This window comes from Lucilia cuprina, chromosome 5 (assembly GCF_022045245.1).
Source record: "Lucilia cuprina isolate Lc7/37 chromosome 5, ASM2204524v1, whole genome shotgun sequence".
NCBI lineage: Eukaryota > Metazoa > Arthropoda > Insecta > Diptera > Calliphoridae > Lucilia > Lucilia cuprina.
The window spans coordinates 62823178-62850418 of record NC_060953.1 but is presented as its reverse complement, the minus strand read 5'-3'; the positions used below and the strand labels follow the sequence as shown (position 1 = coordinate 62850418).

Here is a 27241-nt window from a genome sequence, read left to right as displayed (position 1 = left end):
CGAAAATAGTCGAAAAAGTCGGAAAGTCGAAAATAGTCGAAAAGTCGGTAAAAGTCGAAAAATCGACTTTTAACTAAATGCAAAAAGTCGACTTTTCATAAAATGCAAAAAGTCGAAATGTCGACTTTTCATAAAATGCAAAAAGTCGAAATGTCGACTTTTCATAAAATGCAAAAAGTCGTAAAGTCGACTTTTCATAAAATGCAAAAAGTCGACTTTTCGTTTCAACTATAGAATCCTACTATACATATATTTATTTACCAATGGAACACAGGGCCGCCGCAATGCGATAACACTGTTGGGTAATTTTTGACTGGTTTTAGCTAATAAACTGAGTTAGATAAATGTTTTTAATTCAGAAAAGATCAAGACTGATACTCATTCTTTCGTGTTAAGATATACGGAACTAAATATAAGAAAATTATCGAAGCCGTAAATAAAGGCTCGATGCTTGTTTCACGCATCAACGTTCAAACACATTTGCACTTATTATTTCAGTACAATATGGAAGCATTGTTGCCACATTTATTCAAACTAAATTTAAATGTGGCAACAATTTTTGCGAATCGGAATAATTAGTAAAAGTAGCACAACCTATTATTTAGCATTGCAAATCGCCTGCAAAATCCTTAGTTTGAATGTGTTATTTTGCAAAAACGTTTAGGAATGCTTCACCCGTATTTGCTTTTATTTTAGTAAACATATCGAGGTTCTACGTTAAAGGATATGTCAATTTCATGTCTTCTGTTCAACTCAACCACTGAAAGCATCTTATGTGGATCCAGTTTTGCAATTGTTTCTTACTGATTGCAAGAGCAATTTTGTAGAGCGTAGCAATAAAAAAAAGCTTATAATCGAAAAATTCTTAAATTTTCCATTGAACGTCTTTCTAATGATAAAGTAAATCCTCAGGAACCTGACAGAATCATCCTTAAAACTGGCTAATTCGTGCGATCATGAAAGTGTCTTGTAGATACATAGTTTTGACGATTCTTCTCCGTCTTAAAAGCTTTGTCTGAAAAGCTGTACTTGAGAGAAAAATATATAAACGCCTGCTATCAAATTGACACCAAAGTGTTTAATTTTCAATAACACGGATTGTTGTCAATAGTGAGCTTACCATGTTTGTTAATATTTAGACAACGGATGTGTATAACATTTAGATTTCAACAACGAATTATTGCAATGTTAACAGCGACGAGTTGTCAACATTACACAGTGTTGTCGTACGTATGTGTATACTTCGAAAACGGATGGTATTGATAATGATAAATACTTTGGTGTCAGTTAGGTACTAGGCGTGTATAATGTATAAATAACTTTTTGAGTTTTAAAAGGAATCCATATCTCCGACACCGCGGACTGTGCAATGTTTAAGAATGATTCGTTAATAGGGCATTTGTTAGTTCGGAATCGTATTAATTTGACGATGTCTTCTCTGAGATATGAAAAATATAAGTTTATGCAATTGAAAATAGGGTATTTCGATCATTTATTCATTTTTCATTTAATTAAAAGTCGATTTTTCGACTTTTCGACTTTTAATATTTTATAAATAGTCAACTTTTCGACTTATTCCGATTTTTCGACTTTTTGACTTTTTTCGACTATTTTCGACTTTTTCCGACCAGAGTTTCGACTTTTTCCGAATTTCCGACTTTTCGACCTTTTTCGACTTTTATTTACAAAGTCGACTTTTCGACTTTTTTCATAGACGATAGTCGAGTTATCGACTTTTTTTGGAACAAAATAGTCGACTTAGACTTTTTGACCTTTTTCGACAAAAAGTCGATTGTTCAATTATTCGAAAGTCGATTTATAGAACCCTACCATAAAGATCAATATGCAGTTGTTAGATACACATACAGAGTTAAAACTGATCGAATTAATTAGCATTTTAAAAAAACACTATGCAATTTCTGCTCTAATAATTTAGATATTTGGATTTATTTCATTATCATTTCACCCCCAAAATTGCAATAATAATATTGGCAACCTTGCGATTGTTGCAAACAAAACCATATAGAACAGAAGAAAAAAAACCAACAACCAGCCGACCAAACAGCTGTAGTTGTTGGTGGTGTTGTGCATTTATTTCATTATTGTTGTTGTTTTGTTTTTGTAATCTTGTTGCCGGTACAATGACCGGCATTTTAAGCTGGTTGTTGCCGCTGCTGCTGCTACTAGCTCTCTATATGCTTTTTTTAAACTTATTGTCAGCTGTTTTTTGTTGTCGTTGTAGTTTGTGTACACACACACGACACACAAAGTGTATGAAAAGATTGTTCTGCACTTTATTATCTCCAATATGTATATTTTTAGTCATGTAGAACCGGTATGTATGTGAGTAAATGTGTGTTCATGGTCACAGATATAAATACACACACACACACATGCACAACTTACACATGCGCTGCTGGCAAAACTCACAGATACTTGGTTTCTTTTTATTTCTTTTGCAAAATTTCCAGTCAATTTCCAAGCAAAACCGGTCTCATTTTTGCCGGTATCATTATGTTGTTGTACATGACTACATATGAATCTTTTTATGGGATCCGTAACTATAATTTTCTAAAGCGTTTTTAGTTAATTTCTCTATATGCATTTCTTGTCATGAGCTTTTTTTTCTTTTAAGTCTTTACAATGTTTTTTTTCTGAAAAGAAAATTCCAACACGAAATGTCGTGGTTAATTTCGTGTTAATAGATTGAACTTGAATTGAAGCAAGTAAATATTGTATTTATTAAATTAGAAATATTTAAAAAAATGTAGTTAAATATATTTATCATGAATATTATGGCAAACACATGCTAATAGATAAATTATAAGAACTAAATAATATTTTAATAATTGAAGTTACTAGTGGATTTTAACTAAATCGCAGAACGGATTAATAGTTATATTAAAATCTCTATAAAATTGTACTTGTTCATAGAATTCGTGGAAGCAACTTGCTTCAGATGATAGATAAAGGTTACTTAAGCTATCTTCAAATTTTAAAATTCGATATTTTTAACCATTTTTCTTAAATATCACAGGCCAACATATTTTTAATTAAGAGACCAAATTAAATGTCTCTTAATTGATTTGTGCAGAATCCGAATTTGACCTCATAATTCCTCAATCACAATAAACCAGCAAAAAAAAGAACTTCCAAAGAAGCGAAAAAGAAGTAGAATTTACTCTATGGAAGTACTGAAAAAGTCCTGTGGAATCAAATAAAAAGGACATCCCTCCTGTCCTTTTTATTTGATTCCAAATTCACTACATTTCATTTCTCAGAAAGTAATTATACCTTACACCACTATAGTGGGGAGGTTATTATTCGTTTGTGCTAAAGTTTGTAACACCCAAAAATACCTTAAAGTATACCAATCGCCTTAGAATCACTTTCTGAGTTGATTTAGCTATGTCCGTCTGTCCGTCCGTCCGTCTGTGTGTCCATGTAACCTTGGGCGCATGCTACAGGTCGCAATTTTCAAGATAATTTGATGAAATTTGGCGCATACTCTTTTCTTGGTTCAAGGATGATTGCTATTGAAAATGGTTGAAATCGGTCCATTATTTCTCCTAGCCCCCTTACAACCGTACCCACCGAATCGGGCCTTTAGGCTTATAAGTACGTTAAATGTTTTATAATGTCAACAAAAATCAGCAAAAATTAATTTTATAGAACAATAAATGACAATACTAATTTTTATTGTGATCGGGCCTCATTTGACCCTAGCCCCCATACAAACTCCCCTTCAGAAAATGACTTGATGGTCAAAATTAACTTATAATTACTTATAAAACGATTAAAATCTACATAAATGACTCTGAAATAGACGTAAATTCATCTACCAAAATTTATAAGGATAGGCCCGTATATGAGCCCTCTTGTAGAAAATTTCTTTTTTCGTCAACAATAAGTAAAAATATTCCGCAATAACAAATTGAATGCTTTATTTAAAAAAATTCACAATTTTAACATACTGACTGGTGTAGGGTATCATATGGTCGGCAATGTCCGACTATAAATTTATACGTTTTTTTATGTTCTTTTTTTGAAGGTTTTAGGAAGCGAAATTGTAGTATTGTAGTAACTAACAGATTGAACTTTTGGAAGACATAAGCATTTTAGAAAATGAAGATCTATTGGGGCGTCTCCTACCCTGTTTCTTATCTTCATAAATGACCTTCTATGTCAAACTTCCAACTCTATCTACTCTTTTGCCGATGACAGCAATATCTGCCTCTCCTATTTATTCAAATATAGACCATGCCTTCTAGGGATTAGGGCAATGAGACACAATATGAATGAATCGCTTATTCACGACTTGATAAAAATCTCTGAATGACGTCGTGTAAACAAAGTCGAATTTAACACCCGCAAAACTCAATGATGTTTTTTTATCACATAAACGTATGGCAGATAATGTTAGTCCATCTATATTTATGGATGGTGTAAATATTAAGGAATCAGAAACTCTTGATGTTCTGGGCATGCAAATACAGTGCGATGTTTGTTGGACTAAACACATTTTCCAACTGTCGAAAAAAGCATTCAAGTGTTTTGGTTTTTTGAAACGGTGTACGACATACTTCACTCTATCTGATCTTCTTACTATTTACAACACTTATATCCAACCGAAAATGAAATACAACTCCCATGTATGGGACGGAGCTTCGAAATCTATTTTGGAGCTACTCGACTGCGTACAAGAGTGGGCGAACGTACGTATCGGTGACTGTAGGGTATCCAACTCTATTGATTCACTGGAGCACCGTCGCAACGTGAGGTGTGTTTTTCTGTTCTATCGATACTATAATGGAATGTGTTTCTCTGAAAGTAGGGAACTCGTTACCGATACCCGTATATTTTTATGTAGCACACGACTGCCTACACATCCATTTGTGGTCGATTGACCAGTGGACCGCTTCCTGCAGAAGTATTCCCCGCCACTTTCGATGTGAAAAGGTTTAAAGCAAATGTCCACAAACACTACTCCCTCTATCCTTCCTTTAGTTCCAGTTTGTCTACGTTAGAGTGTTTTTTGTAGAATGCCATTATAAACAAAAGCTATGTTAATGACCCAAATTATCCCAGACATTCTCGATATACAAACAAAACTGGATTAGCTTTTGCGATGTTATCCATTTGAAACATTCTGTTTTTTTCATACTTACTGAAACAGATAGTTATTTTTCATATTGAAATACTTGGGATTTTGAAAACTTGCATTGTAGTTTTAATGTCTTAATTATGAATTTAAAAGCCTGTAGTCTCAAAACTTTCATTGACCATACTTTGGGTGAAGATATTTTGGAAAAACGAACACGATATACATAGCAGAAACCAAAACTTTATTTTAATGTCAAGACGGAAATTTTACACACTTTAGAATACTACATCTCTAAAACTTGATGTGATTAAGAAATTCTGAGTACATATTCGGTTGCAGTCCAGCTTAATCCTTTAGAAGTGCATACTTTAGTCAATGTGTTTAACATTTGTTTGGATGTGTAATTGATGATATATAGAGATTTGATCGTAGTTAATATATTTATATCCTACAGAGATTTTTCTTAAATTTAGGAAAAGGATTTATTACAATCAAAGATTGAGCAACGAAATTTATTTAGTTTGAAACATTAAAGTGGATTTCAGTTAATTTTTTTTACATACATCCCATGAAAAAAATTAGAACTTGTTCACTTCAGATTCTTAAATAATAACCTTGAAACTAGTGATGTCGCAACTACTACTGAAATCCGTTCCTCGGAACACTGTAATGGTTCTAAAATACCTCCTAAAGAGTTTTTAAGGAACTAATTTTTTGACATATACATTGATGCTAAACTAGTTCAATGAACACATACTAGTTCCGAAACAACTTTTTAGAATCAGTTGAAAAAATGTCAAAAAATTAAAAAGTTCATAAACATATTTTTATTGAAATCTAAAACGAATTCACCTGTTCCGAAGGTGACAATTTAGAGCATTGGTCTCATTGATTATAAATTTTTTAAAAATTTTCATTTTGATAGGTCAGTAACAATTACAAGAGAATATATTGTAAATAAATAAGTGCATTGAAATGAAATCTCATGATAACTTTATAATAGTAATATTTATCTTTTTTGAAAAATTAGTGAAAGTTTGTAGACTAGACTAGGAAGTTTAAGTGAATGTGGAAGCCTTGTCTAAAAAGAAAACTTCTCAAATATCTTTTGTGGCTGAGTTTTACGTTACAGACAATTTCAAATGAGACCAAAAATATTCCAATTTTTGTTATTGCTTTTTGGGTAAATGAATGTTGTTAATATGTTTGATATTTTTTTCTTCAGATATAAACAATTCAATACGAATACAAGGGATTCGTAGTTTAGAAAATCGATATTTGTTTTACAACAGCATCAACATAATATTCGTGGTTGTTGTCGCCGTTTTAGTCGTCGTCGGGTTTATTACAGTTTTTTTTTTTAATTTTCGTTTCATTTCACATTTCACATCTAAATGCAATTGAGAAAGGGAGTTTGGGGCTGTTGAGGGAGGATGTGTGTAGTTCCATAGACGACATTAGACAAAAGGATAGACGAGAATAGTAGAAAAATATTCAAAAATTAATTACGCTGAAATGAAAAGAGAGATACATAGACACAGATAGAGAGAAACAAATTGAAAAAAACCCTATGGCAAATACATAATTTTTCATGCAGCCAAGAACACTAATATAAACTACATACACACAACTAAAAGTACCGGCATAACGAACAAACTAACGAATACACGACGTACATGTATCTAGATACGTACTCAAGGAAACAATGAAAAACATGAGACGACATTCCACATACAACATTAATAACAATAACAACAATTATAATAATTTCCATTCAGCACTGCAAACTAGTTTAGGAACAACGCTAAAGACACACAACCCAAAAAATCGTCACACATTCAGCCACTGGGGAGAGCGAGAGTGTTGAGACTTGACTGCAAAATGCAAAAAACCAGTTAAGAAATCACACGGGCGTGTGTGTTTTTGGCGACGACGACAACGACGCATCAATCGGCGATTGCATTCAAACGGTTTCAGACCAGACGGAAGAATAACATTTTTCAATTTCTGTCCAAATTACAAACAGTATTAAATTACAGTGAGGTGGTAGCAACAAAAAAAATTAAAAAATACATATATATATAGTACATAAAGATACATACTATATAGTATATATGTATATGTATAATATATAAAGTAAAAGATACATAATCTGAAAAAGAAAAAGTTGCATTTTAAAACTCAAACAATTTTCAATAAAACCTAAAACAAATAAAACGATTTTTCAAGAAAATGTCCCTGATACCGTTCATTTTGGATTTGGCAGATGAACTCCATGAGTTTAGCCGTTGCCTGGCCAATGGTATAGATATTAATGACTTTGGTTTTGGTCTTTATACTGGCACGGATCAGCATCAGCAGCCACAACAGCACCAGCAGCAGCAACAACAACAGCAGCAACAACAACATCAGCCCCAAACCAGTCCCAGACGTAGTCGCACCTCATCTTTTTCATCGTTTTGGATGCCCTCGAAACGTCATCATCCTTATAATCGCATTAAAACGGCTTGCTGTGCCAAATCTGGCGAGGAAACGGTTGCTGGTACTCCGGAAAATTCCGGCAAGGAAGCGTCAGGTTCTTCGAGTGTTGTTGGAGCTGGTGGTGGTACACCGGGTAAATCGGCCTCATATTCGGTGGTCAATAAGAATGGCTTCCAAGTAAGCATGAATGTTAAGCAATTTGCACCGAATGAGCTGTCGGTGAAAACAATCGATAACTGCATTGTGGTCGAAGGCAGACATGACGATAAGGAAGATGGTCATGGCGTCATTTCGAGGCATTTTGTACGCAAGTATATGTTGCCAAAGGGTTACGATCCCAATGATGTGCTCTCGACTTTGTCTTCGGATGGTATATTAACGGTAAAGGCTCCACCACCACCACCGCCGACTGCTAAAAATGACGAACCCAATGAGCGGATTATAGAAATTCAGCCGACACCAGGACCAACCCCAGTATTGGTGGTGTCTGCAAAGGATATAACAGTAAAAGAAACATCGAAGAAATTACCAACAACGCCATCGGCTCGTTTGGAGTGCCAGTTGCCCGAAAAGAGACAAAAACTGGATTTACCTCCAGAAACAGAGCCAGAGGAGTCTGTAACTTCTTCAGCACCAATACCAACAACAAATACAGTCAATGAAACTGATGCAGCATCAGTTGTTGTAGCAGGAACAGAAGAAGTTGTAAACGACGATGTTGAAATGGAAAAAGCCGATGAACAAATCAACGAAATTGTGCTTAAACAGACGGAACAACAACAACAATCAAATGTTGAGGAAATTGAAAAGAATGATGTAGAGAAAAAAGCTGAAAACATTGAACAAGCGGAAAAACAAATTGCTGCTAAGAAACAGGAAGAACAGGCTGAAATTGTTGATGAGACTGAGAAAAAATTACTGGATGAGTGCATGTCCGATTCGAATGGTGATACAAAAAACGTTTGTGAAAAAATGGAAGAGTCTACAAGTATTACAGATGCAACAAAAGCAGCAACAGAGAAAACCAACGAGTCTGCGGCTGCAACTAAATTGGAAGAGAGTTCGAATGAAAAATCTAATGTGGCAAAAATGGAGGTAGATGAAGAAGTTGATAAAGATGTTGGCCAACGTAAAGATAATGTTGCTAAGAAAACAGACAATACAGAAATCTTTGTAGCCATTCTTAAAACGTGTAGCGTAAAAACGGCTGTTAAACCAGCTGCTACAGCGGTGGGAGCAGCTGATTCTGCAAAACAGAAAAAAGAAACAGAGACAACTAATAACACAGATACTTCCAGCAGCAGCAGCACCACCACCACTACTACTAACACTACCAACAATAACAACAATACCAGCACAAATAGCAACAACACTAACACAACCACGAATAATAACTTGACTTCCACTGATGTTGCCACAGAAAACTCGGCAAAAGATGTTAAAGATGGAAATGGTGTTGTAACCGGCGAAATTTCAGACGATATTCCAAAGTCTGCTAATACAGACAGTGATTCTGCTGCTGCTACAGCTACAGCTAAAATTTCTACAGACAACAGCAGTAAGGCTGAATCTGTGGCCGATGGTGATGTTGAAATGGAAACAGCTGTATTGAGTACTGACACAACAACTACTACAACAAACATTATTGATAATGTTGCTCTACTCAAGGCTGCAACAGCTGACCCAGCCGATATAACAGACAACAATGCTGAGCAAAATGACATACTCACCGAATCCATGGATGGCATAACAACTACCGCAGACTCAAACACAACCGCAACCACAGTCGACAATGTTGAGTGTTCACTGTTTGCAAAAAAATCACATTTAGGTAATGGCAATAATACAACAGCAACACCACTAGTGGCTACCGAAGAAATGGCCAATTAAAAAATGTCTACACTTTTATTTTTTATCCTGACAACCTTTTCCCTTCTCCTATACAAACACCCCTCCCCACAAACAACAACAGACTTATTTAAAATGCAGAGTTCCAGCAGGAACGAATGAAAGAAAAAACGAATGAACGAACGATTTACGATAGAGTTAAAAAAATGAACAAAAACTGAAAATTTTAGACGAGATAAAGAGAAACTGACAAGAGTATTTAACAACTCTCATATGAGTTACTCGAAAATACAACAACTACTTATACTATAGTACTAAACTCTAAGAAAAAAAAGACAAATTCTACATGTAGTAGCAAAAAAAAAATAATAATAAAAATTAAATTTAAAAAAAATTACTGTCTGCAAAATGTTAGAAATCAGCAGCAGCGACAGTAAATGCTTTTTTAAACAAATAAAACAAATTATATTATTATAATTATAATAAATTCGTTTCTTATTTGTGAACAATTTTTTTTTTTATAATTTTGTTTGTAATGTCTCATAGTATTTCTTTGGCTGACTAAGACTGCCGTCAAATTTCCTATATTTTTAAAGAAATTATTCCTAATTTTTTTTTTTTAATAATTTTTTTATATACATATATATTTTTTTATTTAAACATTTTCGATATATATATTTAAGTACCATAGTTTTCATAATGATAAATAAAATAAAAAATATTATTATAATAAAATGAATTATGATATAAATTGAAAATGAAAAGCAGCATACTTTCAAAATAAAACTAAAAAAAAAGAAAATAATACAATTTCAACTATTTAATTTTAAGTATTTACTTTAAATACCACATAAAAAAGAAATAAATCAAATAATTATATAAACATTATAATAAATGAAAAATAAAAAAAACAAAAAAAACTATTAATTATAAAATAATTAATAAAATAAATCAGAAAAAAATATATAAATATATTATAAAAAAAATCACAGATTTTTTTTGATTTCAAATCCACAGCCTCTTAATTACAGATGATAATGATGAATGAATAAATAAGTTCATAAAATAAAGATTTCTGAAACAAATGTTTAATAAAACATCTTAATTGCATAATTGTATTTATGTGACAAAAATAAATAAAGTAATTTTTGCGAGTGTTTTGTTTTATTTCAAATATGATAAAAATAATAAATGGTAGTATTTAAATGAAATTTTTAAGAAAACATTTATATATGATTAAGATCCACAGATTTAAATCTATATACATATATATATTTTCAAATTTCCCAATTCAAGGACTACATGTACATATGTATGCAAGCATTTAAGCTGTAGTTTATCTGGTCTGGTCTATTGTTCTAAAAGTTTAGATATACTTAGTTCAGTCTAATGTCATAATGTAAATAGTTGTAAATAGTTGTTATAGTTAAGACTATTACTCTATAGTCTATATATGTATAAATATGTATGCATTTAAGCTGTATATTGTCTGGTCCAAAGTTCTAATTTTTAGACTATAGATCAGTCCAATATCAGGAAGATAGTTTACACCACAATGTAACTAGTTGCTATTGTTTAGTATATAGTCTGGAGTATAGCATAAAACATTTTTATTTATTCTAAAATTTAGACTATATATAGTTTAGTCTAATGTCAGGAAGATATTTAAAACCATATTGGAACTAGTTGCTATAATTTAGTCTAAGTCAGGATTATAGAATAAAACGTTATTTATTTTATAGTCTGGACTATAATCAGGATAGTGTTCATTGAAGGGTAACCCAAGTCGCCTTGCATGTCTATCCAGCACCCATCCTTGGGTTTATAAGAAGTTTTAAGAGCTTGTTATTTTAGGAGGATAACAATACCCATAATAATCCCAGAGACCAAAACCAGGGTAATCTCAGACAAGCGAACCAGCCTTGACAGATCTTTCTTGCATTGTCTAACTAATAGGGAAGTGGTTGTATAAGGATTTAATGAGAGAAGTGCTGCTTGCTTAGTTAAGGTTGATAGGAGGATGTATACTACATCAGATCCGAAGAAATACACCTAGGGCACAATCGGGCCTGTTGTGCGCTCGTTGTCATGAGAAAAGAAAAAAGGTAACTGAATGAATTATTTATCTGTTTTCAGAAATTCAATTTCCTGAAAGTAATTACTAAGAATCTTCCAATCAGTGTTAGTCTGGAATGTTATTTTCGGAATAACATTACTTTCAAGATACTTAGATCTAACTTCGCCGAATGCCAGGCAGTGACAAAGAAAGTGCTCCAGAGTTACACTGTCCTCTCTACATGCTCTACATACGTCTAAATCCGCACGTCCAAATTTGCCTAAATGTGCTCGTAAATGTGCATTTTTAGTTCAGCTTTTGTTGCGTCGAATGGTTTTGCGTTTGTCAGGTTAATTGCCTCGAGCTCCTTTCCCTTGACTATCGACAAAAATTCCCATATTGGGAATATTAAGGTCATGTGGTACCCAAGAAGCTGACAGTAGCGAAGACGGAAAGTTGGAAAGATGGTGAGATCCCACCGATGGGTCTAAAATGATTCCGGTGGTGTACTCGCTCGGTATGCTTAATCAATAGTGTGGACTATATTCTATACTATATTATAAGTTTGACTCTATATTAAGAAGTATATAGCTTACTCCTTAGTAAGGATATAAGTTTAGCCTACAGTCAGTATAGGTATTATTGTTTAATATATAGCAAAAATTGTTGCTGACTTTATAGTCAGCATTATAGTTTAGGTTTTAGTCTGGAATATTGTTTAGTCTAAACTTTAGACTATAGTTAATGCTATAGTTAAGTCTACAGTCAAGACTAATGTTAGTGTAGACAATAATTAACTAAAGTCTGGGCTATAGTTTAGCCTATAATAAATACCACAATTTGACCTACAATTTAGACTAAAGTTTAGTCTATAGCCTAGACCCAGTGTATTAATCTATACTATAGTAAAGTCTATCCTCTGGTCTATAGTGTACATAATGTACATAATGAAGTTATATCTATGATCTAGACAATAGTTTAGCTTTACTCAGGGCTTTAGTTTAAACTTAAGTTTAACGCAGTTTAGTCTAGACTCCAGTTTATTTCAGCCTTCAGTCTATAATTTACAACTTAGTTTATAGTTTAATCTATAGTCAAAATTATAGTTTAGTGTGTAGTCTAGGCAATAGCTTGGTTCATAGTTTAAACTATGGTTTAGTCTGAAGTATAGACTATTGTTTAGTTTAAAGCCTAAACTGTAATTTAGTCTATATTTTAGACTATAGTTTAGTCTATGCAATAATTTTGCCTAAAGTGTAGAATATAATATAGTCTATTATCTTCAGTTTAGTTTATAGTTTAGACTTTAATTTTGGATTATTGTCAAGATTTAAGTTATGTCTATAGTCTAGACTATAATTTGGTTCAATATATAGTCTAGAATATAATTAAGTCTATTGTTTAGACTAAAGTTTAGTCTAGAGAATAATAAAGTTTATTGTCTAGACAAAAGTTTAATCCATAGTCTAGACAATACTTTTGTTTATAACATAGTTTCTTGACATAATGCAAATGACGATCTTGATCTTAATTATATTCCAGATCTTTTGTGAATGCCAATATTGGCTAATAGCGGTTCTTCAATCAAAATGTAAACAAATTATTTTGTTCATTTAAAGAAATCAAAACAAATGAATCATCCATATATCTGGTAGTATGAAAAATCTTTGTATAGTTGTAATAAACATTGCCAAAACAACGTCAAAATTCAATACTAGATATTTACACTGAAAATAAAATTTAATAGATAACTAAGTTAAATGATTAGTCAATAATTGTACAAAGTAAATTATCACGCTCACAAATACTTAAATATACAATTATAATAAATTTGGCTAAAATTCTAAGTTCTTAGACAAATTCAAACAAATAAAACCAAAATAAGAAAATTATATACATTTTATTGTGGCTGCTCACCTTAGGCAAAAGAACTTGAGAAAATTTCAATTTATTCAGTTGCCAAACCTTTTAATCACCACACACGAGTGAAAAGATTTCTTGAAAAAATAAGCAAACGAAAAATTAGACAAATTTTTGCTAAACAGATTATTAAGTTTTAAAAAAAATATTTAGAACCGAATAAAGTACAAATGGCACTTTTGCCAAGCAGCTATTATCGCGATCTTGCGCGTGAATTCGATCGTCCACGCTATTATCCACCGTACGATTTTCATTTGTATCCCTACCTTTGGGATGATCCGCGTCTTTTGTGGCCCTCTAGTTCGCTGCTAAGACCAATGGATGAATTAGTAACGCGTCGTGTACGTAATCAATATATTCAAAATCATCTACTGGACTGGTCGTATCCCCTGGTCTGGGATAATTTCTACAATGGTGAACGAGTACGTATCGATGAAAAGGGCTTCCAAGTTAATATCGATGTCAGCCAATTTAGGCCTCATGAGATTGAGGTAAAGACCAATGATGATTATGTCATTGTAGAGGGTAAGCATGGCAGACGTACGGACAGTGGCAATAGTTATGTGGAACGTCGTTTTCTACGCAAATATCTTTTGCCCAGAGGCTTTAATCCCAACGATGTTATTTCGGATTTATCCACAAATGGTTATTTAACCATAAAAGTTCCACCACCACCACCGCCTAAAAAAACATTTACTTCTGGCGAACGTCAGGTGAAAATCCATGAAACGGGAAAATATGCTATACCTTGGAAATAATTAATCACTCGACATGAATAGATGGATAGCATAGAGAGAGAGAAAGAGGCATAACGAAATGATTAAAAAATATTCTATTGGCAGAGGCAGCATTGGTGAAATCAGTGAACAATGAAAAGTGCAAGTGGATGTGTATTAAAAATTGAATAATTTATTTACATTTTCATTAACCTTTGTATCTTCTTTGGGGCTCGTTAAGGTTACAATTCTTAATAATATTTCAAGATGTTTATGTTCAGTAAATTCTAAAATATACTCTGTGCATCATTTAGTTGAAATTAATAAAATTTGTGAAAATAAAATTTATTTTAAAAGGAAATTATATTTTAAGATTTCTTTAAAATGTATTAAAATTTAAAACACAGGTTAAAATATATTTCATATTTAACTAAAAATAAATAAAAATTATAAATTTCTTTAAAGGATCTCTCAAGGGTTAATAAACAAATAGACAAACGAATAAAATATACTTGATTTTATTTAGATACGCCACAGTACAGGAAATAAAACAATTTTCAAGGTTATAAAATTCTATATTTAATTTCTCATTTCGTCAAATTTATTTGTGTAAATAAACAAAAAAAAAAAAAAAATGCATAAATAAATAAAATTAAAAATAAAAATAAAGAAAATGAAAATTGTATTCACAAATTGAAATTCACTTTAAGTGAATTTATTTATTCCATAAATATTTAACAAGAAATTTTGATAATTGACAGTGAAAGAGTAGTGACGTAAAGCAAACAAAAAAAAAAAAGATCGTAACAGAAATAGTATCAGTATTTCAAGTTTGTCATACGGTTTGATATCAAGAAGAATATAATAGTCTACTGACTGCCAACTCTGCAGTTGTTGAGCTCTGGACTAAAGTGTTGTGTATAGTCTAGTCTATAGTTTAGTCTTTCGTCTGTAGTCTAGTCAATAGTCTAATATATAGTCTAGTCTATAGTGCAGTCTGTCGTCTATTACGTAGTCTAGTTTATAGGTTTATAGTCTATAATGTTGTCTATAGTCTAGTCAATATTCTAGTCTATAGTCTAGTCAATAGTCTAACATATAGTGTAGTCTAGTCTATAGTCTAGTCTATAATTTTGTCTATAGTATAGTCTAGTGTATAGTATAGTCTATATATTTTACTAGTCTAGTCTATAGTCTAGTCTATAGTCTAGTCTATAGTCTATCCTATAGTCTAGTCTATAGTTTAGTCTATAGCGTAGTCTATAGTCTATAGTTTAGTCTATAGTCTAGTCTATAGTTTAGTCTATAGTCTAGTCTATAGTCTAGTCTATAGTCTAGTCTATAGTTTAGTCTATAGTCTAGTCTACAGTCTAGTCTATAGTCTAGTCTATAGCCTAGTCTATAGTCCAGACTATAGTCCAGTCTATAGTCCAATCTATAGACTAGTCTATAGTCTAGTCTAGTCTAGTCTATAGTCTATAGTCTAGTCTAGTCTAGTCTATAGTCTATAGTCTAGTCTATAGTCTAGTCTATAGTCTAGTCTATAGTCTAGTCTATAGTCTAGTCTATAGTCTAGTCTATAGTCTAGTCTATAGTCTAGTCTATAGTCTAGTCTATAGTCTAGTCTATAGTCTAGTCTATAGTCTAGTCTATAGTCTAGTCTATAGTCTAGTCTATAGTCTAGTCTAAAGTCTAGTCTATAGTCTAGTCGATAGTCTAGTCTATAATCTAGTCGATAGTCTAATCTATATTATATCATATATAGTGTAGTTTATAGACAAGTCTTTGGTTAAGTCTATAGTGTAATCTAGCCGATCGTCTAGTTTATAGACTAGTGTGGTCTATTCTATAATCTAGGCTATAGTCTAGGCTAGCGTCTAGTTTATAGTCTTGTCTTTAGTCTACTCTATAGACCACTTTATAGTCTAGTCTATATACCACTTTATAATCTAGTCTATATTATAGCATATAATGTAGTCTGTAGACTATAGTCTTTGGTTTAGCCTATTGCCTAGTCTACAGTCTAGTCTACAGTCTAGTCTATAGTCTATTCGATAGTCTAGTATATAGTGCATTCTATAGTTTGGTCTATAGACTAGTTTATGGACTATTATATGGCCTAGTCTATTGTTTAGTCCATAGTCTAGTCTATATCCTAGTCTATAGTCTATTCTATGGTCATGTGAATATACTTTAATTTCGTAACACATTTATAAACAAGTCCAAAGTGTAGATTTCAGAGCCAAGTCTAATGTTTGGTCCATTGTCGAGTCTAATGCAGATAAGAATTGAATATAAAACTTCCATCATTATTTTATTTTTTTTTTTCAATTTTATATTTATTATATTTAAATTAAAACTTTTGTTAAAACTACAATCACATTATATCACACTACTACGACTACAAATCAGTCCGAATTCTCAATAATACAATTCTTTGATAAAATTATTCATCTATTATAGATATCCTTCTTAGTTTTTATCCTTTTTACTGGCAGCACCCTCTTCCATCGATTCTTTTGATTTAATAGAAGCTGCATCCACCCTTTGAATAGGAATTTCACGAGCTTTTTCCTCAATTTGTGGTTTAGGAACACTAACAGTTAGAACGCCATCTGATGTAAGCGTCGAGATGGCATTATCCGCTTCATAACCAGTTGGCAATGCAACGCGACGAACAAAATAGCGTGAAACATAACCGCTGTTATCATGTTGTTCCTCCGATTTACCCTCCACAATTACATGATTATCCACAACTTTAACAGTAAGTTCCTCAGGTTTAAATTCGGATACATTCATTGAAACTTGATAGCCATCTTTGTTGATTTTACCCAATTCGTCTTGTACCAAACGATTCATGTGATTCCAGGGAGCAATACGATAAGTGCTGGCAAATGGATATTCAAAGAATGGTGAAGATGGCATAGCCAAACGTCTCAAATCTTCTGCCATACGCCATAGAATTGGTAGAGTACGCATTTTTGTCTATATTTGTGGTATTAAATTTGTTCACTGGGTTATGGAAAACTTTTCTTTAGCGTGTATTCGCTAATTGCACGATTTGTTTTGTATTTATGTTTGTTATCTACTGATAACAGAGCGTCGTTGGGCATTCCTATTTATACCATGACAAAGTTAGAGTCAATTAGCTGTGGGAATATTCTCTTAAAGTATCCACTGAAAACTAGAAAATTCTCGTTATTTTTTGTGTTTTTACTTTTAAGAGTATTTTAGAGTGTTAAGAGTATATAATTTGTATATTTGCTATCTCATAGATTTTTTTTAATATAAACAAGTGCAAATAGTATTTGTTGTTAATGTACTAGTTTAGTTTTTAATGGTTCATTGGCCGAACTTTCAGGAAAGTTGTAGAATATTTGAGTTTGATGAAATATTTTGGGTTTTCTTAGTAATGTGTAATTGCAACAATTGTGTAAAAAGTGATATTATAAAAAATATGTATTATAATCAGCTAAAGATTTATTTTTGATTCATAAACATGAATGAACAATTATTTTTAAAATTTCATATGAATAACTTAGGCTAATAAAAAAAAAACACTAAGAGACCTAAACTTCTCTAAACAACTGAGCAGCATTGTATCCGAATCTGACCTCAAAATTTCTTCATCACATCATATTTTCAAGATATCATGCTACAATAATGAAAATCCCCCGTTTTTTTGTCATGCGAAAGCATTTTTATTAAAAATGTCTTGTCGACTTTAAATAAAGAAAATGTTAAGGGATATCTTAAAGACATTTTACTAACAGCTGATTTTTACCAAAACATTTTATTTTCATATGACTTTTACTAAAACAACTGATTTTTTCTCTAAATAGCTGATTTTAGACTAAAATGGCTAATTTTCCACTTAACACTTACTTTAAACTAACATTTTTCACTAAAACACTTGATTTTCGCAAAAACAGCTGATGTGTTCACTTAATATTTGAAAATTCACTTAACTTCAGATTAAGCACACAAAAATCTGATATTTATTTTGATTATTTGGTTTAAAGGGAATCCTCCAAGTCGACTTATATCATCATATAGGAAGCTGGAAACCTTTAAACACTTAAGTTAAATTTGAGTTTTGAATGGTACTACACCAGTAAATTTTAAGAGTTTTAGGGCGAGTTTTTCTGATAAAGATAATCTTCATTCTTTGGTTAAACCTGGTTTAATATATGTTTCGTGTTCTTCAGTTATCAGTAAAGTTACTTATTATCTTACTTTAACTGAGTGTAATTGGCCAATTAAACTCAAGTTATAAGTGAAAAAACACAATTAACAAAAACAATAAAACAATGATTTCGGAAGAACAAAAACATAATATTTTAAGTAAATTGCAATTTTCTGATTTGTTTTGTTTTATTAATTGTTATATTAAATGTTTATTTAATATTTTTCCAAAATTTTCCGTTTTACAAAAGTATTGTTTGCAAAAAACAGCTGTTCATTGTTTATGTTTTTGAGTGAAAACTTGGTAATACTAACAAAGTTAACTGAGCTTTAATCTAAAACTGAAAAACACAATCATCGGTTAAAGTCTGCCTAAATTTGTTCCGAGTTTAATCTAACAGCAAGTTAAGCCTAGTTTAACTGATGAGTAAGAAACCCGCCCTTAATGGTCTCCACCAGGGTATAAACAGTTGAGGTTTAATGGTCTCCACCAATAAAACATAACCTCACTTGAGGTGATACGAAAGCACGAGGCTAATGTAGACAACATATAACTTTGAATAGTTATATGAAGTAATACACCACACCAGTGCGAGCGAGACAAACACAAGCCTGAACGCGTTTAAGAAATAATCGCGATGACGCGAGAGTTGTTCCCCAGCTCAGACCTGAATTACGACTGACAAAAATCTGATTTTCAGTAAACAGCTTCTTTTGGTCAAGAAAAAACTCTATTGAAAATGTTTAAATTTGGTAAATTTTTTCTAGCCCCCAAACAACCGTGCCCCAGAAATGTAGCCTTTGGGCTCATAATTAGCTAAAATGTTCTATTATGTCAACAAATGTCTTAGTTTAATACAACTTTAAATGACAGTAGCGATTCAGCACCATTACAAAATCTTCTTAGAAAATTTGAATGTCAAAATTCTTATAAACACTAATAACACAATTAAATTCTACATAAACAATTTTGAAATAGACGTAAGTTCATTTACCAACATTTATATGAATAGATCCATATTTACACCTACTCTTCTATAAGCCCTCTTGTGGAAAATTTACTTTTTTGTCAATAATAAGTATAAATATTCCGGAATAAAGTTAAAAAACAAATTAAATACTTTGTTTTTCATTAAGAACATAAAGTTATGATTGGCAGCAAAGATTTTTTCACAATCACTGTTACTGCACTTTAGTAGATACTATATACAACATAATTCTGTATTGTACAATTGTTAGAGTTCGATAGTTACAAAAACAGTATAATATTTTATTCTGGATATTTCAAAAACAAAACAAATTACAACTCTCATCTCATATTATATAAACAACTGTGTTTATCAGTAATTTTAAATAAACCAAATGTTCATACATATTTACTTATCTGCGCAAAATTATCAATATGATGCATTAAGCATTTCCAAAATTAAACTTTAATGTAAATTTTTTTTTAAGCATGTCATATATGAATTTCAAAGTTCTTCAAATAAAATCTAAAGATTCTAGATCTAATAGCTTCTCAGATATACGAATTTTTTAATTAATTTCTAATGGGGCCTCCAAGACTACCCCCACAAATGAAAAATGTTCAGATGAATATTAAATTTCTTCGTGCAAAATTTTAAGAATTTAGTTACATTAGTTTCCCATATAAACGTGGTGCCGCTCCCCTCATGGGCAGTCCATCAATTTATTACCCAAAAATTTTACATGGATTTATTCGTGCAAAATTTTAAGATTCTAATTGTAATAGTTTCAAAGATAAACGAATTTTTGTTTTTAATTTATATGGGAGGTGCTACGACCCCTAATGCTAGTCCGCCCATTTTTTATTGTAAATAATCATATTGGCACTAAAGTGGCTCCGATAACATGAAGACGCTGTGAAAATTTCCAGAAAATCGGTTTAGCCATTTAGTAGTCTGTAACGTATATATATATATATCCATATTAATGTATATATGTATGTTGAGATAGGTTAGTTCATTATACTTAGTACTTGTTTATAAAAATATACTCGTTAAAAACAAATTTCACAAATGTCAAACAAAATTACTCACACTTTTTTGTTGTTCCAGAAACATTTATTAGATTCTGTCTGGCACAGTGAGAAAATAAACAAATATTTAATAGCTACACTAATTATATTTTATTTTTGTTTACTTATTAGAGACGTATTAAAGAGATAGTGTGAGCGGTATTATCGAGATACAAAATACAGACATATAAAGTAAAGAGAATCAAAATAATAATAAGAGTCACGGTATACTTAACAAGATACCAGCACTTGAGAGCATGTGCACGATTTTGATACCCTACACCACTATAGTGGGGAGGGTATTATGCGTTTGTGCTGAAGTTTGTAACACCCAAAAATATTGGTCCTAGACCCACCTTAATGTATACCAATCGCCTCAGAATCACTTTCTGAGTCGATTTAGCTTTGTCCGTCCGTCTGTCTGTGTGTCCATGTAAACTTTTTGCGCACGCTACAGGTCGAAATTTTCAAGACAATTTGATGAAATTTGGCACATACTCTTTTTTTGGTTCAAGAACGATCGCTATTGAAAATGGTTGAAATCGGTCCATTATTTCTCCTAGCCCTCATACAACCGTACCCCCCGAATCGGGGGGCCTTTAGGCTCATAATTACGTTAAATATTTTATAATGTCAACAAAAATCAGCAAAAATTAGTTTCATAGAACAATAAATCACAATACTAATTTTTATTGTGATCGGGCCTCATTTGACCCTAGCCCCCATACAGACTCCCCTTCAGAAAATGACTTGAAGTTCAAATTTAACTTATATTTAATTACAATACGATAAAAATCTACATAAATGACTTTGAAGTAGATGTAAATTCATATACCAAAATTTCTAAGGATAGGTCCATATATACCCCTTCTCCCCTATGAGCCCTCTTGTAGAAAATCTCTTTTTTTGTCAACAATAAGTAAAAATATTCCACAATAAAACAAATTAAATGCTTTATTTAAAAAAAAAATCAAAATTTTAACTGGTGTAGGGCAATGTCCGATTATAAATTCATAGGTTTTTTTATATGGAGTTTGACAAACGTGCGGGTTTAGCCGGTATACAAGTCTATGTATAAAAAATTGTAAACAATAATCAGCTGGGCTAGTGATGTCACCTTATATTCAGTACATTCTGATAATAAGAGTGTTAGTATTTTGTTTAATTCGTCTGTGTTGAATCAATAATAAGTTATAAACCATTCAAACCCGTTAAATGATAATGTACATCTGTGTAGACACTTTTTTAGAAAAAGTCCATATATGTATCAGAGTTCTGGGCTATTGCCAGTCCTATAGTTTACTTGTGGACTTATGAAAGTTATTTGTATGAAATTATTGACATGTAGCAAATTAATTATTGAAATGTAGAAATTTAATTTAAAATATATTATTTCGTTGATTAAAAATAATAACAAATTAATATGCACATATTTATTTTTTAATTGTAATTGATTTTAATTTAATAATAAAATAAATTATATTTCAAATTTCATCTGTTATATATATTTTTAACGTTTCTGATTTATACTTCGTAAGATGGTTAAAGTATCCCATATATTCATGCTTTATTGTAAGCCTTCTCTTTTTGACCATTCCAACCATGATCCTAAATAGGGTTTAGCTCTGAAAAATTAAAATTTAAGAAAATTTTGTTAGAATTTTTTTAATGAAATTTATGTATATAGATATTATATGGGATCCTAAGTTTAATTTTGTTTGAATTACGCCAATGAACCAGTCAAGGAACTAGCCCACGAATTATTCTTTTGACTTGCCTACAGACTATTCTACTGAATAGTCTATAGACTTATAACCTTTTAACGGACTAGTCTATTGTCAAGTCTAAACTATACACGATTTTATTACTTCTATTAGGTCAAATCTTTAGGTGAAGGATTAAAATTAATTGTTGTTGTTTTTGAATAGTCAATCAGCTTATTTTATTTGCTAGTTTAAGCGCCCAAGGGATGCAGTTTAAACTTGAGCAAAAGTGTAAACAGCTGATGCAAAAAAAAAAAAAAAAAATAATACAATTTTTATTAAAACAAGTATGAATTTATAGTCGGACATTGCCGACCATATAATACCCTACACCAGTCAGTATTTTAAAACTGTGGATTTTTTTTATATAAAGCATTTCTTTTGTTTTATTGTGAAAATTTTTACTTATTGTTGACAAAAAAAGATTTTCTACAAGATGGCTCATAGGGGAGAAGGGGTAAATATGGGCCTATCCCTAAAAATTTTGGTAAATGAATTTACTTCTACTTCATATTCATTTATGTAGATTTTGATCGTATTAATTATAAGTTAATTTTGACTTTCAAGTCATTTTCTGAAGGGGAGTTTGTATGGGGGCTAGGGTCAAATGATTTCTATAAAATATATTGTGAGCCTAAAGGCCCCATTCGGTGGGTACGGTTGTATGGGGGCTAGGAGAAATAATGGACCGATTTCAACCATTTTAAATAGCGTTCGTCCCTGAACCAAAAGAAGGTTATGTGCCAAATTTCATCAAATTATCTTGAAAATTGCGACCTGCAGCGTGCGCACAAGGTTTACATGGACACACAGACAGACGGACGGATATAGCTAAATCAATATTTTTGGGTGTTACAAACTTCAGCACAAACGCATAATAAACATTAAAATGTTTGATTTATCGATTAGAATAAATTATGGGGTCTTCAAAATATATTTTTTGTTCTTAACTTGAGTTTTCAATATAATTTTCATATTACATTTACAGTTGTCTTCTTCTTTTTTATAAAACATGCATTGTTTTGATAACAAACAGTGACGTTTACTGTTGTTTTGTATGGCAACACTGCAATGTTTAATATTGTACTCAAAAATATCGAAAATCAGAATCAATTTATTTTGAGATTAACTAATTTGATTATTAATTGGCATTTTATTGCCAACTCAAATACCCGCCTTTAGTCTACTGACTAGTTCATAGTATATTCAGTTTACGGACTAGTCGACGGACTATTGACTAGTCTATAGACTGCTGACTTGTCTATGGACTAAAAATAAGTATTATATTACAAAATTTAGGACACATAAAATACATAAGTGTCCTAAATTTTGGGTCTCAATATACATATATAAAAATAAACTCTACAAAAGCCTCATAAAAATAAACTTTACAAAAGTCTTAAATACATAGGATCGCAAAAGATCCAATACTAGTTCACGATTACTATTACATGATCCTGAATAAAAAGTTATTAAAAATGTTTAATTGTCTGCCAATATTAAGTCCTATTATATTATGAACTTTAATATGTATATCTTACCTTTGCCAACCATTCTTTTTAGCCAAATCAGCGCCCATTTGAGCATATTGACCGCCCAAACAAGTAAATATAACAACAGCATCTTTGGGTGGTTTTTCAGCACCATATTTTGAAGCAAATTCACCATCATCCATCATTAAAGCCTCCTCTAATTCGGTAACTAAAATATAATTATTTATTTCTCTAATAAAATAAATCTGCCTATTGTGGTCATATCTATCAAATATTTAAAGAAATTAACATGGCCTCTAAAAATCTATATTTTTATTTAGTTTTAAAATATATATTTACACAATCATAATTGTCCAATTTACAATCGATAAGTATCGTTGTAACGTTGTATGTCATAAAAATTTTTCAAAAAAATTTTTTGAAACAAAAACAAATCAATAATAAAAAATTACGACATACTACGATACAACCGTACAACAACGATCGTGAATTGAACAAATATATCTTTGAACTTAACACTTTAGAATGTCTTCTTAAAATAAGGAATTGTTACAAAAAAATATTATTTCGTGATATATTTTACAGCTGTAAACAACGTTAAAAAATATTTTAAAACTGCTACTACTACTACTACTTACATGGTATATTAATACTGCCGGGTATAGAACCATCCTTATCCACCAGCTCCTTACTTCTCACTTCAATTAAGAATTTTTCAGGATGATTTGGTATATCCTTTACTTCCTCATACGTAGCAAAATCCCCATTTTCATTGCCCGCTACAGCGATTTGAAAAACAGCACAAATCACCAGGCAACCAATTAAGAATGATCGCATTTTTAAATAAAATATGATTCCAAATATTCTCGTATTGTCTCCAACAATCCGTGTTTACAATCTGTGCTGATCTTTTTATTTGAAATCTATTTTATATAAAATTTGTTTCAATTTGCTTTAAAATCATTCGCCGAAAGGAAAAAGGTGTTTCATGACAAAATTAAAATCATGTAATTTGAAAGCTATTGAATTTTTAAATCGCCTAAATTAAGATTAAATACACACACTAATGTATATATTTACCTGTATAGTTGAAATTGCAATATTTATATAGAAAATATTTTAACAAAAAAATCAAATTACAGATCTGTGCATGAGTATTCTAGTGCAATTTTTTTGCAAAAATAATCGTTATCACGAGAATGATATTTGTTTAAAATTATTTTGTTAAGGTTTCACTTTGGATTCTATATTGATAGTTCCAAAGTTGTAATAAGTGCTTAAAACTCCTTAATAATTTTGGTTGCAGATGACAAGTAAAGCTAGGAATATAGTGTGTAAATCAAACCATAATTCCTATTGAGAATATATTAATGTTATCCGGATTAATATCACTTGTTCGGCTAATCAGTAGAATTATATATTTTTAGTCACTTGTTTGATTTTGGATTCAGACACGAACCCACCTCAGATACACACAACAAATTGTGTGTAGTTATATGGAACATTAATATTTATAATACTAACTTTATTTAATTAATTATTAACGAAATTGCGACGACTATTTCAATTAACAAAAGGGTCTGATTAATATGAATAAGTAGACAATAATAGCCAATTTGTAAAAATTTTCAGGGTTAAACTTTTTGATAAACGTGAAATTATTTAAAAATTTTAAATTAATTCAATGAACTGTTAATACCCTACACTGATAGTTAAATTAGCTTAAGCAGGATTTGGGATTTAGTAAGTACTTTTGATTTTATATCGTTTTTTTTTTTGCAATGTACAAATTTTACTAAAATGCTTTAGAAGTCTTGTTCGATATCGAATACTTTCAATTTTACTCGATCAAATGTGCGAAAAATATCAGATGTGATTTATTTCGTTTTTGGCAATTCGACCCATTTTTTATGTGATTGTGTAATATATGAATTGTGTAAAATATGAATGTATGATATCTATCTATCTATCTATCTATCTATCTATCTATCTATCTATCTATCTATCTATCTATCTATCTATCTATCTATCTATCTATCTATCTTTCTATCTATCTATCTATCTATCTATCTATCTATCTATCTATCTATCTATCTATCTATCTATCTATCTATCTAACCATCTATCTAACCATCTTTCTATCTATCTATCTATCTATCTATCTATCTATCTATCTATCTATCTATCTCTCTCTATTTATCTATCAATCTATCTATCTATCTATCTATCTATCTATCTATCTATCTATCTATCTATCTATCTATCTATCTATCTATCTATCTATCTATCTATCTATCTATCTATCTATCTATCTATCTATCTATCTATCTATCTATCTATCTATCTATCTATCTATCTATATATCTATATATCTATCTATCTATATATCTATCTATCTATCTATCTATCTATCTATCTATCTATCTATCTATCTATCTATCTATCTATCTATCTATCTATCTATCTATCTATCTATCTATCTATCTATCTATCTATCTATCTATCTATCTATTTATTTATTTATTTATTTATTTATTTATTTATTTATTTATCTATCTATCTATCTATCTATCTATCTATCTATCTATCTATCTATCTATCTATCTATCTATCTATCATATTATATATTTCAATTATTATTTGCAAATGAATGCACTTAATCACTTTGAATAAAGTTTCCATTCATACAAACCTCCCTAATTAGCCGGGCCTAGTTAAACCCATTTTTTATAACAATATAATATTAGTTTTTCATTAGACAGTGAGTAAACAAAATGTTGCGTTTAGATAATGGATGAGCACGTAATTTAAAATTTAAATGACATAAAAATACGATAAAATACAATAATATTAGTTTTTTTTTTTTTAATTTAAGAGCTTTGATTGTCATCACGTCAATATTTAACACATATTTATGAATAAAATAGTTATTTAAATACATAATTATTTTGAATTGTTATCGGAGTAAATGATCCGCAACATGGTCCTATGTAATGCTTAGGAATTAATTTAATGGAATGTAAGGCCAAGGTATTCAGCTTTAGAATTTAAATTCAGATAATGATTTTAAAGAATGGTACATTAAAAAAATTAAAACCGAATTAAAAATATAAGGGAATTAATTTTAAATTGAATTCATTCTTTCCAAGCTTTGTATGTTATGAATTTATTTAATATATATTTATTCTACATTGTGTTTAAAACAAAGTAGAGTTTTTTCAGGTGTCTTTTAAACTCGCTAGAGTAAAAAATCGCTAAATTTACATCAATGTCACACAGCTGTTTTGTGAACTGTCAATTTGTTTTATTTATGTTTATATTTCTTTGTTTATATCAGTGTACACTTAATAAGGTAGCCTCGTCCGCACAGCTGATCATCAGCTTTTACAATCTTATTTGTCAAAATTCCTGTTTGTTTACATAGAAAAAAATCGCAAAAGGTGTAAAAATTTTAAAAAGTGAAGAAAATTATGGTTTTAAAGGAGTTTTCTAGGTCAATCGTGATTAAATGTCTTTGTTATCCTTCTCTCTTGATAAAAAAAGAAAATCTTTAGCTCCGGCATACGTTCCAAATCAGTTTCAACTATTTTTAACACGACCAATCACTTTTCACAAAAAACACGTTTAATTCGGAAAA

At 30.8% G+C, this 27241-nt stretch overlaps 4 protein-coding genes across 4 annotated transcripts; 2 read left to right on the top strand and 2 right to left on the bottom strand.

The window, feature by feature from the left end:
• The first annotated feature begins 6922 nt into the window (after positions 1 to 6922).
• Positions 6923 to 10098, top strand: LOC111686257 (heat shock protein 67B1). The gene has a single exon (XM_023448606.2). The coding sequence runs from the start codon at positions 7337 to 7339 to the stop codon at positions 9473 to 9475; it is 2139 nt and encodes a 712-aa protein (XP_023304374.2). The 5' UTR covers positions 6923 to 7336; the 3' UTR covers positions 9476 to 10098.
• Positions 10099 to 13396: 3298 nt separating this feature from the next.
• Positions 13397 to 14632, top strand: LOC111686262 (heat shock protein 27). The gene has a single exon (XM_023448613.2). The coding sequence runs from the start codon at positions 13580 to 13582 to the stop codon at positions 14165 to 14167; it is 588 nt and encodes a 195-aa protein (XP_023304381.2). The 5' UTR covers positions 13397 to 13579; the 3' UTR covers positions 14168 to 14632.
• Positions 14633 to 16437: 1805 nt separating this feature from the next.
• LOC111686264 (heat shock protein 23-like) lies at positions 16438 to 17226 on the bottom strand. Its single transcript, XM_023448616.2, has one exon. It carries the CDS (start codon positions 17102 to 17104, stop codon positions 16598 to 16600), a length of 507 nt encoding a protein of 168 aa, XP_023304384.2. The 5' UTR covers positions 17105 to 17226; the 3' UTR covers positions 16438 to 16597.
• Positions 17227 to 21779: 4553 nt separating this feature from the next.
• Positions 21780 to 24506, bottom strand: LOC111686268 (rhodanese domain-containing protein CG4456-like). The gene is made up of 3 exons (XM_023448620.2): positions 24243 to 24506; positions 23653 to 23812; positions 21780 to 21973 (listed from the first exon to the last, which is right to left on the bottom strand). The coding sequence occupies exons 1-3, from the start codon at positions 24439 to 24441 to the stop codon at positions 21916 to 21918; spliced, it is 417 nt and encodes a 138-aa protein (XP_023304388.2). The 5' UTR covers positions 24442 to 24506; the 3' UTR covers positions 21780 to 21915.
• Between the last annotated feature and the right edge of the window lie 2735 nt (positions 24507 to 27241).

Coding starts and splice junctions, on each gene's coding strand:
- LOC111686264 (XM_023448616.2), bottom strand. CDS start 17,104: ATGCGTACTCTACCAATTCTATGGCGTATGGCAGAAGATTTGAGACGT.
- LOC111686262 (XM_023448613.2), top strand. CDS start 13,580: ATGGCACTTTTGCCAAGCAGCTATTATCGCGATCTTGCGCGTGAATTC.
- LOC111686257 (XM_023448606.2), top strand. CDS start 7,337: ATGTCCCTGATACCGTTCATTTTGGATTTGGCAGATGAACTCCATGAG.
- LOC111686268 (XM_023448620.2), bottom strand. CDS start 24,441: ATGCGATCATTCTTAATTGGTTGCCTGGTGATTTGTGCTGTTTTTCAA. Junction 23,813..24,242: donor CGGCAGTATTAATATACCAT/GTAAGTAGTAGT, acceptor ATTATATTTTAG/TTACCGAATTAGAGGAGGCT. Junction 21,974..23,652: donor AAAAAGAATGGTTGGCAAAG/GTAAGATATACA, acceptor TTAATTTTTCAG/AGCTAAACCCTATTTAGGAT.